General features: G+C 45.3%; 2 protein-coding genes across 2 annotated transcripts; both read right to left on the bottom strand.

Moving 5' to 3' along the window:
• Positions 1–1773: 1773 nt before the first annotated feature.
• Positions 1774–4211, bottom strand: LOC124668366 (L-type lectin-domain containing receptor kinase SIT2-like). The gene has a single exon (XM_047205526.1). It carries the CDS (start codon positions 4085–4087, stop codon positions 2087–2089), a length of 2001 nt encoding a protein of 666 aa, XP_047061482.1. The 5' UTR covers positions 4088–4211; the 3' UTR covers positions 1774–2086.
• A 3594-nt stretch (positions 4212–7805) lies between these two features.
• Positions 7806–9757, bottom strand: LOC124664758 (L-type lectin-domain containing receptor kinase SIT2-like). Its single transcript, XM_047202201.1, has one exon. The coding sequence runs from the start codon at positions 9753–9755 to the stop codon at positions 7806–7808; it is 1950 nt and encodes a 649-aa protein (XP_047058157.1). The 5' UTR covers positions 9756–9757.
• Between the last annotated feature and the right edge of the window lie 2280 nt (positions 9758–12037).

Genomic DNA, 12037 nt, shown 5'->3' on the forward strand with positions numbered 1-12037 from the left:
CTACGGCGGGCATAAGCCAGCCTGAACATATATTCAGTCAAGTTGCCTATGAAGCTTTTCAGCCTCTACAAGATGGGTTCAAATGAACCAGAGTACACAGGGGTTACAAGGGTGGAGAAGAAAAAAGAAAAACACACACAACACACAGACCGAGGAGGAGAAAGTGGCCACCCCACAAACCTATGGGACGGTTGGCCGATGAGAACTCATCGCAACCCAAGTACAGCGATCACAAGGAAGAGCCCAGGGATACGCAAGAGGGGCACCACAGCTCTAGTCCTCGCCGGAGTAATCGAACGGCATTGGATCGCCGAAACCTAGCAACGACACTGCACCGTCGACGTAATCGAAGGGAAGCGCGCATCCGAGACCACCCTACGCACCGACACCATCTGCGTCGAGGGGGTTGCCGAAGGGTCGCACGCGGCCGAGACGACGCCACGACGCCTGTGTGCCGCCAGCTAGAGTCGAAGGGCATCACCAAGCACAGACACACCCATTGAGAACTCTCGCAAAGAGCACCCTCAACGCGCCACAAAGCTCCGACAAGGACCCGACACCGGAGCCCAGCAACCGGCAAGAAGAAGTCACCACCACCGCTGCCACGACTCACCTCGCATCGGAGAGGAGACCGCACCCATGGCCGCCATCCGCGGAACCATAGGGCACACCGGTACGGAAGGAAGCGGCGTCCTCCGCGGCTGATGGCAAGACAGAGGGGCTCAACACCCAGCCACGACGGTCCCCAGGTGGGAAGCGCGTCGCCACCATGGCCGCCACTGCGAAACCATGGCACTCGCCAGCCCCAGCGGCAACCCCCTGCAGGCTGATGACTGAGTTAAGAGGAGACGACTCTCACAACCAGACACACACACCGACCGCCACAGGCCGGCACACTGCAAGCAGGCACACTGCCGCCCGACGCCACGCCGGCCAGCGAGGAGAACAGGCTCACGCCCGCTGCCGCCGAGCCGCCGAAGGTCGAGGCCTTGGAGGGGGGCGCCCTGCCACCGATGCAGGACACGACACCACCGCAAGAACCCAGACTTGGCCCAGCCAAACCCGCCCCAGGCCTGCAGGCCCGCAGCAGGCCCAGATCGGGCCCGAGCCGGCGCGCCGCCGGCAGAAAAAGCCCTCCATCGACGCATCCCCCGCCGATGCGCCGCCCGGAGGCCACCAAGCTCGCCAAGGAAGCTCCGCCGAGCCTCGCTGCGCCGCCGGTCAGAGGAGCGGAGAAGATCGTCGCCACCAGATGCGACCGCCCCGCGAGGCCGCCCTAGCGCGCGAGAAGAGGAGATCCCGCCGCCGCCGGCACCGCCCGAGCTTTGCCCGGCGGCTCCCGCCGGCGGCGGCAGGGGAGGGGAGGAGGGTGGCGGCTGTTGGACGGGCTAGGGTTTTCCGCCCCTGCCGTCGCCTGCGGGGGCGAGAGCAGGAGCCACGAAAACGTTTTGATGTAGGGGTTCTGTTTTCCGCTAGGGTTTTCCGATACTACTTCATTGTCACTTGGTAATTGGACTTGCCTAATTCTACCCAATGACATGCCAAGCATGGGCAGGTGCAAAGGCTCTCTTATGACTCCTAACCTATGCTTATCCATGTGAAAAGTTTTTCTAGTTTGTTACTAGCACACTAGGAATCTTCCTTCAACTAATCAAAATTAATGAGATGAGAGACACATAGTCGTAAGGAAACTTCCTCGCGACCACTGAGTGTGTGCTCAGTTAAGTAATTCAGAAACATCCGATGTTCCTATGTCGACACTGTTTGATTTATTCCATGCTAATCTCTATGAGAACTCAAGGCATGTACATGAATGATAAAAAAGAAAAAATTAGATTTGTGAGCCGTGAAGCACCGTGTAGTAAATCAACCCACAATTACAAAGGTAGCTTCTTCGTTTACATATTAAATTAATGAGCTGTAACCTGTAGGCACCACTCAAAAAGCAATTATACACTGCTCTCACTATAATCCGTAAGAAAAGCCCTTGGGAAGTCTAACCTTGCCCCAGCATTACATGACTTGGTACTAAATATAATGTTGGCATGCAAGCTCACAAATAAGATAATATCAACCAACAGTGATATCATCTTCCTCCTGAAATGTCGGATATTGTGCCAATGCTCATCTTTGATGAAAGATATGATAATGCGTATGGGTCAAACCCTTCACCCTGCATTATAGAGAGCAGGCTGAAGCTCATGTCTGTATCTGTCAACTCCGGGAGTTGTGAATCACCATCAAGGTACCGTATGATACTCTGCATGTTGGGTCTTACATTGGCAAATGGGTGTGCGCATAACAGTCCCAGCTTTAGCACCAGGCATGCCTCATCAACATTATAGTCACTCTGTAGCCTTGTATCTACTACCTCACTCAGTGCTCCCTTATTCCAATGCTCAAGAACCCAATCAACTAATAATGGTTGATTTCCTTGTGGATTGCTGTTAACTGGCCTTTTCCCACAGGCAACCTCAAGAAGGAACATGCCAAAGGCAAACACATCCGTGAGAGGAGTTGCCTTACCCGTGCATACTAATTCTGGGGCTAGGTATCCAATGGTACCAACCACATGTGTGGTTTGTAGATTCGCTCCATGATCATGAAGTCTTGCAAGGCCAAAGTCACCTAGTCTCCCATTCATTTCACTATCAAGGAGAACATTGCTTGCTTTGATGTCACGGTGGATGACCACTTTCTCCCATCTTTCATGGAGGTAGAACAAACCTGATGCAATATCCTTTATTATCCGAAACCTCTGAGCCCAGTTTAGTGCAAGTGTTTGTTCATCACAATACAAATACTTATCAAGGCTACCATTTGGCATGTAGTCATACACCAAAAGAAGTTCACCTTTTCTCCTACAATAGCCAAGTAGCTGAACAAGGTTACGATGTCGGATGCGGCCAATACTGACAACCTCAGCAACAAACTCCTTCAAACCTTGTCTCGACTCATGGGACACTCTCTTCACGGCAACTTCTAATTTAGTTGATGGAAGTATTCCTTTATATACTTTCCCAAACCCTCCTGCACCAAGTAGATGTTTGTTTTTAAACCCTTCTGTGGCATGGAACAACTCCTTGTATGACAACCGATGTGGCCCGAACTCGACCTCCCAATCTTCTTTTAGCTCACTATACCTCGATTTTCTCCTCACATGTAAAATGACCATTGAACCCACAACAAATATGAATGTTGCACTGACTATTGGTAGGATGATTTTCAGGAGCTTTGGCTGATGCTTTGGATGAGGTAGCCTCGGCAGCTTTGCAATATTGATCTGTGGAGCTGGTTTGTTCATCCCAAAACTCCAACCAAGCACATAATGTCGTGAATCGACCTCTCCACCTGAAGATGAGAACCCGATGTAGGATGGCTCTTTCAACACAATTGAGAGGTCATAATCTGCTGAGATGAGTGGCCTGGTAGGTTTTTCCATTTGAAGGGGAGCCATGGTCACATTGATTTTCTTGGCTTCAGCATTATAGTCCACCCACACTTGCATCGCATCACCACTAGCAAGAGTCATGTTTTGGAAGCTACCATTCCAATCCTCATAGTACCCTGCAGGGTAGGACTTTATAGAGTGGAGGCCATTGATGTCGATACCTACATGGTTGGTGTTGATGTCTTGAAACTCGATGTTTAGGACAGTGTCTAGCTCGATGGCAAATATGTGATTGCTAAAGTTGCCGTTGTTTTTGGAGTTCATGAATCCCAAGTATTGATTGGCCAATGCATCTGAGAAGTTCATGCTTGGGGTGATGATGAAGGCCAAGCCCTGTCGGCTCATGATGGGGTAGCTAGAGCGGATGGCAAAGACAAAGGAAACTGAGAAAGATTGCACGGTATCATTATGTGATTTGCGGAAGTGAAAGGGAATTGGGTAGAAAGCATGACCTTTGCAACCAAGTGAGCCATTGGTTAGCTCAAGGAGTCCGTTCGCCTTGACTGTAGCAGCATCATCGACGGTGAGATTAGTACCGGCTGTGAAGCCAAGGTACAATAGTTGGTCATCACTTGTTGCAGTGAAAGATGCGACAAGGCCAAAGCTGAGGAGGAAACAAAGAAAGAAGAGCTTCATGTGATGTGAGAAGGGTGAAGCAGTTTATGGGCCACTGCAAGAGCAGATTGTAAAGCTATTTAAATCAAGTTGCTATGGAGATCATATTTCTCTAGTTGAGGCTAGTAGAGACTACCTACCTAGAACTTTCCTACTTAGGCAAAGTTGTGAATAAATCCTTCCCATGCGGTTGGAATTTATTTGCACGGAAGGCAATTCTTAGGCACGCATGACTTCAGTGCACAAGTCAGTCGTCCTTTTTGATATAACGCACACCTACTACACACGGCCTCATAAGTCAAGTCGCCTATGTAGCTTTCCATCGCCGATATAGTCAGTTGTCTATGTAGCTTTCCGCATTGGTCATTGTCAGGCAGTTTCCCAAGAGTACCTAACTAGTACATTTGTATGATTTGGTTACAATATGATATGCCGCCTGGACATATTTTTCGGCAACCGTTCTCGCTTTATGAACAACTACAGTTTATGGTTCATGTATAAACTTTTCTCGCCTTTGCCCATGCCAGGGACAGAATTCAACAACCACAGAGATATATCATATATCTAGGGGTGTTTTTTTCCTTATGACAGGAGGTTCCTACTTATGTACCTTTTATGAAGCACAACTGGGATCGATTGAAACTATACAGAGAATTCAAGATCACACTGAGTGAGGTAACTGATCTTATTCGAGATTGATTAATGCTATATATGATGTTGAGCGTCTCTTTGTACAGATATTTCTCTTGCTAGGCTAGTAGATACTACCTAGAATTAGGGGAACCTGCGTGCTTAGACTAGCTCCAATGTGAGTATCATAAGTAGTATCATACATGCCATGTTGGCAAAAATCTGATGTATCACATCAGGTGAGAGATGATAGTAGTATCATAATATGGTACGGTATCATGACACATAAACCTAGAAAACTTCATGACAAATACATCATGTACACATATTTGCATTGAGATTCTACAAAATATTAAATATGACATAAGTATGATACCATTTTATGATACTATGCATTGTGGAGGTAGTATCATAAACTAGTATCAGGTACATGATACTATTGTATCATACTTCCCATTGCGACTAGTCTTAGGCTGGTCATAGTGGTAAGTATCATGTACTAGTATCATGCATATGATACTTGTGTATGGTAATATCTTTATAGCGGTTAGTGTCATGAAGTGGTATCATAGCCATGCTATATTTATTGCTTTTAGAATCTCAATGCAAATTTACGCACAAGATTTGTTTGGCATTAATTTTTCTCATGACATGCGCTATGATACAATATCCACCTATGATACTTAAATCTCCTCCGTTCTCCTTAATTAGCTGTCACATCAATATTTTTGTGGAACCAATGTGCATGATACTATGATTGTCTGTTTCAAGGGCACACACATCACCGTAAGCAGGTGTTGGTATTATGGTTGCCGAAAAATAGACCACGAACGGAGCCAATGTGTACAGTGTTAGATGACCTGCAATGGATTGGAATTTTTATGATGAAAACCCTAATTATTCCGACAAAGTCATAACAACCCAACCGATGTTGCCGCTTCCACTTAGAATAGGACTCTAAGCTTGCAAATTGGCACCACGCTTGGCTAAGAATTTCGTTCCCTGCAAATAAATTACAACTAGGTGGGAAGGATTTAAGTTCAGTGCACAAGTTAAGTCGGTCGTACTTATTTTTCCATATTGGCTGCTACTTCATTAGTCAGTCGTCTGTATATGTAGCTTTCCATCTCTATGCAAACATGGCTTGAAAAGTCAGTGTGTATGTAGCTTTCCACATTGGTCATTGTCAGGAAGTTTCACAAAAGTAACCAATTGAATTACTGTAATGTGATTCGGTTACAATATAATATGCCATCTGGCCTTGCCTCCACCAACCGTTCTCGCTTTATGAAGGCCATGTGAACCTAGAGAAGTCCTGCCCATGGGCAACACATGACGCGTCGTGGGAAATATAGGACTGTCAGTATAGAAACTTTTCTCACCTTTGCCCATCCAGGAACCGAATCGAACAACTACCAAGATATGTAGGGTGTATGTGGAATGGTTATTTTCTGACCATCCCACTGACCAAATTAATTGGAATAGGATCCGGATGCTTCATGTTGGATATTTATCGTATTTTTAAACGGAGCTGGATAATTCATCAGTAGTTAGATAGGTGTTGAATAGTTCAGATAATATCTAGATAGTCCTATTTGCATATCCATTTTTATTATTATATCTAGATAGTCCATTTTGCTTTAAAAAACTCATTTCTTACATATAAATAAAATATTCTTGTGTTATCTCTAGCAAGTACAGTATAGTGCTCCATTTGTTCACTATATTGTAAGTTTTTTATTTTTGAAAAATGCATGTATATAAACGTGTTTACGTTTGTATCTACTCTATGTTCAAATATCTAAAATGTCTTACAATGGAAGGCATAAGAGCATCTCAACTCCCCCCCACCCCCACCCACCCATTTGACCGGTTTTGCCTTCGGGCGAAACTAGGCGAAGGTAGTTCGTGTATAGGCAAGAAAAAATTATAGAATTAAAAAATAACATATAATGGTGGCGGCAGCTCTACCAGCCGTGGCCGCGGTAGAAGACTGTGTAGTCTTCATCGTCGGTGATGGTCGCCAGTGACGCCCTTGCCTGGGTCACCCTGCCTCGGACGTTGCACCTCGACGAAGTCATCAGCGTCGTCGATGTTGACGACGAGGTTGAGCAGGCACACCTGCTCCACCCTCCGACGATGCTCCTCCTCCTCCCCCGATTCATGCCTAGACTAGGCGAGCACGAAATTGAGGGACGCCGGCGGCACGTCCTCGAAGGAGGCACACATCGCCATGTGCTGCCTCGGGAACTTCTCTGGTTGTCGTTTGACCGGAGGGCGATCTGGGTGGCGGTGTCGTCCAGCGGAGGAACCCACTCCTCCAGCTCTTGCTTGATGAGGCGCATGCGACTGCCCGGAGGCGAAGACTAGCGGGCAGCCCGCGGCTCATGGTTGCGGCTGGCACCACCCGTCTGCTTCCTCGGAGGTAGCAGCTCGTCGAGCTCCTCCTTCTTGACGGTGGGGCGGCGGCGGAGCGAGGAAGCCGCCAAAGCTGCAATCAAGGTGGAGGACGAGCTCCTGGATGCGGAGGAAGACGAGAAGGAGTTTCATGTCATGCCGGACACCATCATCTCGTGCGGCGTCCAGCGGCGGTCAATCGGTGGTTAGGAACGGAGCATGTGGTCGAGGATGGCCTCCAGTGTCATGTCCGGCGTGCCCCACCAACGGTGTTGCGCCTTGGCGTTCTTGTTCTTGGGGGGCTGCCAATGTCGTCGTAGTCGGTGAGCTCCCCTCCCGTTCACTGTGTGCGTGGAATTATTTCACATCGCAACATTGACGGGCACCCACGCGGGTCCACGGAGCGAGAGCCTCCGGGAGGTGCCATACATTTTGACATATTTTTGGATGATACTTCATAGATGCACAAGAGACAACACAATGTATGTCTAGAATTTTAGTTTACATTTTTTGAAAACTTGAAAGTGTCGCAACAAAAAATGGGGTGCGAGTGCAACTAGTTGCAAATGAGAGTTTCCCCTTTTGATACTAACAAAGAATAACTTTAATCCATAGGACTTGCCATACATATATAATATATAAGTACATTGAGAATGATGGTAGAGTTTGGTACAAGTATGCATCTAAATAAAATAAAAAGGCACAATTTACACTATTGTGATGCTAGTTCATTGTCACTGTAGATCGAAACTTTGTTCTGCATCAAGGATATAATGTTGAAGCTCATATGTGTCGGATTCAGATCTGGGGGTGCCATGTCACCGTTGAGATACTGCATAACCTGCCTCATGCTGGGCCTTAAATTGACTAATGGGTGTGAGCTGAGCAATCCTAACTTGAGAGCTAGGCATGCCTCATCAACATTGTAGTCACCTTGGAGCTTGGTATCCACTGCATCTGTGAGAAATCCTTGCTGCCAATTGTGAAGCACCCATTGAGACAACATGAGTTGTGATGTTGGGTCGATGGGCTTTCGCCCACAAGTGACTTCAAGAACAAACATGCCAAACGAAAATACATCACTAAGAGGGGTTGCTTTGTTGGTGCATGCTAGCTCAGGAGCTAGGTATCCAATGGTGCCAACCACATGTGTAGTTTGAGGGCCTGTATCGTGGTCATATAACCTTGCTAAGCCAAAATCACCAAGTCGCCCATTTAGTTCATCATCAAGGAGCACATTGCTTGGCTTGATGTCTCGATGCAGTACAACTTTCTCCCATTCCTCGTGAAGATAAAGCAAGCCGGATGCAATTCCTTTAATGATTTTGTATCTTTGGGCCCAAGTTAAAGTAGGCTTCTCGTCTTGATCATACAAGTACTTGTCAAGACTTCCATTCGACATATATTCATACACCAAAAGAAGCTCCGTTTTGCGACGGCAATAGCCATGCAATTGTACAAGATTACGGTGTTGGAGGTGGCCGATACTTACAACCTCAGCGACAAATTCTTTCATTCCTTGCTTGGAGTCATGGGAGATCCTTTTCACAGCAATCTCCACTCTAGACTTTGGAAGCACTCCCTTGTATACCTTTCCAAATCCTCCAACACCTAGTAGATTCTTGCTCTTAAATCCTCGGGTTGCATGAAACAAGTCCTTGTATGAGAATCTATGTGGCCCAAATTCAGTTTCCCAATCTTCTCTTAGTTCAGCATACCTTAGTCGCCTTCGAACAAGAAGAATGATAGTAGTGCCCAGAACAAGAACAAATGCTGCAGTAAGTATTGGCAGTAGGATTTTCTGTACCTTGGATCTAGGCTTGGAGCCTTCACGAGGTAGCTTGGGCAGCTTGGTGATGTCAATTGCTGGAGCACGCCTGTTGATGCCGAAACTCCAACCAAGCACATACTGCCGTGAGATGAATGAGCCTGTGGAGGCTGAGAACCCGACATAAATCATGTCTTCTGTGAGCACCGTTGCGAGGTTATAGGTGGTGGAGAGTAGTGGTGTGATTGGTTTCGCCATGTGTATGGGAGCCAAGCTCACATCGATCTTTTTGCTATCTCCATCATATTCCACCCACACCTGCATCACTTGATAGCTCGCGAGTGTCAAGTTTTGGAAGTTACCGTCATCGTGGTAGTAGCCCGCGCTGCTGGAGTTGACAGAATCGAGACCGTTGATGTCGATTCCAACATGGTTGTTGTCGATGTCCCTGAACTCATCGTTCCAGTTAGTGTCGAGTTCCACAGCGAAGAAGCGGTTGGTTGCATAGCCGTTGTTGCGGTCGTTGATGAGGCCCAAGTACTGGGTCGGCATTGTGTCCGAGAAGTTGTTGCTAGCAGCAACGAGAAAGGACATGCCGTGGCCGCAGAGATTGGAATTGGCACAGTAGATAGCAAACAGATAAGAGACGGCAAAGGAGGATCCATTGCCAAACCGGATTGGAGTCGGGTGAAAAGCATGGCCTCTGAGACGGAAGCTTCCATTGGTCAGCTCAAGTAGGCCATTGGGTGTGATTGTAGCCACGCCGTCGAGGGTGAGGTCTGCCCCAGTGAAGCCGGAGTAGACGAATTCATCTTGCCCAGTAGCAAGCTCTGAAAGATGGTTAAGGACGACGAAGAACAGGAGCAAGGAGAGACGCTTCATGCTACTACTCATGACTCATGACCAGGAGCTAGCTAGCAACTAAATCAAGACAGAGAGGCGTAATTAAGCTTCCCTCTATCTAACTGTGCTAGGCAATTCACACTGGCCGGTCGGATTTTTTCCACATGCACTGCGATCTGTGATTTGTTTGGTCGGAGCTTGTGGAAAAAGCCTCCTTTCCTAGAGGTTTCCTCAGTGCGCTCAAATTGAATTTTTTTTTGGATCATACTTTTGGTAGCTTCTATCAAGCACGTGTGGACTCGTCCAGGGGATTGAGCTAGAAGCAAGCAGTTTCCGTCCAGATTATATATAGAGATTACTGGTCTTACATTGCAAAGTCAAGATTAATGATTGTTGTGATGTTTTTTTTTTAATAAAGGAGCAATAGCCCCAGCCTCTGCATCAATTGATGCACACGGCCCTATATTAAAGATCACGAAGTATCAAGTACGAGAATAAAAGTATGAAAAGAGAAATTACAATCATGGATCCGACAAGGTTGCAACATGAATCAACCAACGGAAACAACGACATCTAAATAGGCTAGCCATACTCTATCCTATTAATGTGTCGTCATCCAGGTAATAGAAATCCCGCGTAACCATCAGCAGCTTGTTGCAGCCAGTATCCATATCCTTGCGATGATCCTCCGGTAGCAGGAAAGCCCATAACTGTATCCAATGCACAGCTCGATGAATAACCTGCAAAAAGTTAGTGCCCTTCAGATTATTAAAAATCATATCATTTCTAGTATTCCATACTGTCCAGCATATAGCAGATATATCAATCCTAATTTTATTCGTATCTTTCTTCAGAACTCCATACAACCAGTTCCTAAACATATTATTGATACTCATTGGTGGCGAAATGTTATAAGCAAAGTAAATCATCCTCCAAATGATAGTAGTAAAAGAACATGCAAGGAATAAATGATCAACAGTTTCATTTGCATCACAGAAGCAACATTTTTGAGACCCTGTCCATCTACGTTTTGCCAAATTATCCTTGGTAAGTAAAACCTTGTTGTTAAGAAACCACATGAAAATCTTAATCTTTAAAGGAATTTTCAGTTTCCATAAATATTTGCGCAGAAATCTAGTATGACCATTCATATAATCAAGATACATAGATTTAACTATGAACAGTCCCGAATCTGTAAGCTTCCATACAAACTTATCAGGTTCATCTGTAAGGTTGATGTTAATTAGTCGTTGACACAAATGCAACCACTCAGTATATTTATGATCATTTAGGCCTCTCATGAATGTAATATTCAACGGAGTTTGAGCCAACACTATAAATACCAAAATATCTCTATGTTGAACTATATTATAAAGAGAGAGATATTGTTGTGCTAAAGGTACAACCCCTAGCCAGACATCTTCCCAAAAACGAACGGAGCAGCCATCACCAACTTTGAAAAACCCTCTACTAAAAAAATCAGATTTTACTTTCATAAGACCTTTCCAAAAGGTGAATCTGTAGGTTTAGCCTCAACTTGCGCTAAAGTTTTAGAATGTAGATACTTGTTATGAAGAATTTCTTGCCACATACCTTGTTCAGTAAGGATTTTGAATAACCATTTACTAAGTAAACACTTGTTTTTTAACTCCAAAACTTCAATACCCAGCCCCCCTGATCTTTCGGCCTACAAAGCATGTTCCACTTAGAGAGTCTATATCTTTTCTTTTGTTCATCAGATTGAAAAAATTGGATCTATAGAAGTCTAATCTTTTCCTAACCCCCACTGGGATCTCCATGAAAGATAACATGAATATTGGAAAACTTGTTAAGACCGAATTAATGAGAACCAATCTATCCCCATAAGAAAGCATTTTACTCCACCAACATCCTAAGCAAAACGACTCTCAACAGGATTCCATTCAGCATTTCTCAAAATTAGGTGATGGATAGGAATACCAAGATATTTAAATGGTAGAACTCCTACCTCACAACCAAAAATTTGCATATATTGTTGTTCAGTCTCCTTTGTATACCGAAACAAAAGATCTCGCTCTTATGAAAATTAATTTTTAACCCGGATAGTTGCTCAAACATACATAATATCAACTTCATATTAAGTGCTTTGGCAATGTCATGTTCCATAAATAAAATTGTGTCATCAGCATATTGTAATATTGAAATGCCTCCATCAACAAGATGAGATAAAAGCCCCCCTATTTGTCCCGCTTCCTTAGCCCTAGCAATAAGAATGGCTAGCATATCGGCGACAATATTAAAAAGAATTGGAGATAAAGGATCTCCCTGTCTCAAACCCTTCCTAGTCTGGAAAT

The sequence above is a fragment of the Lolium rigidum genome, chromosome 6, assembly GCF_022539505.1.
Source record: "Lolium rigidum isolate FL_2022 chromosome 6, APGP_CSIRO_Lrig_0.1, whole genome shotgun sequence".
NCBI classification, from domain to species: domain Eukaryota; kingdom Viridiplantae; phylum Streptophyta; class Magnoliopsida; order Poales; family Poaceae; genus Lolium; species Lolium rigidum.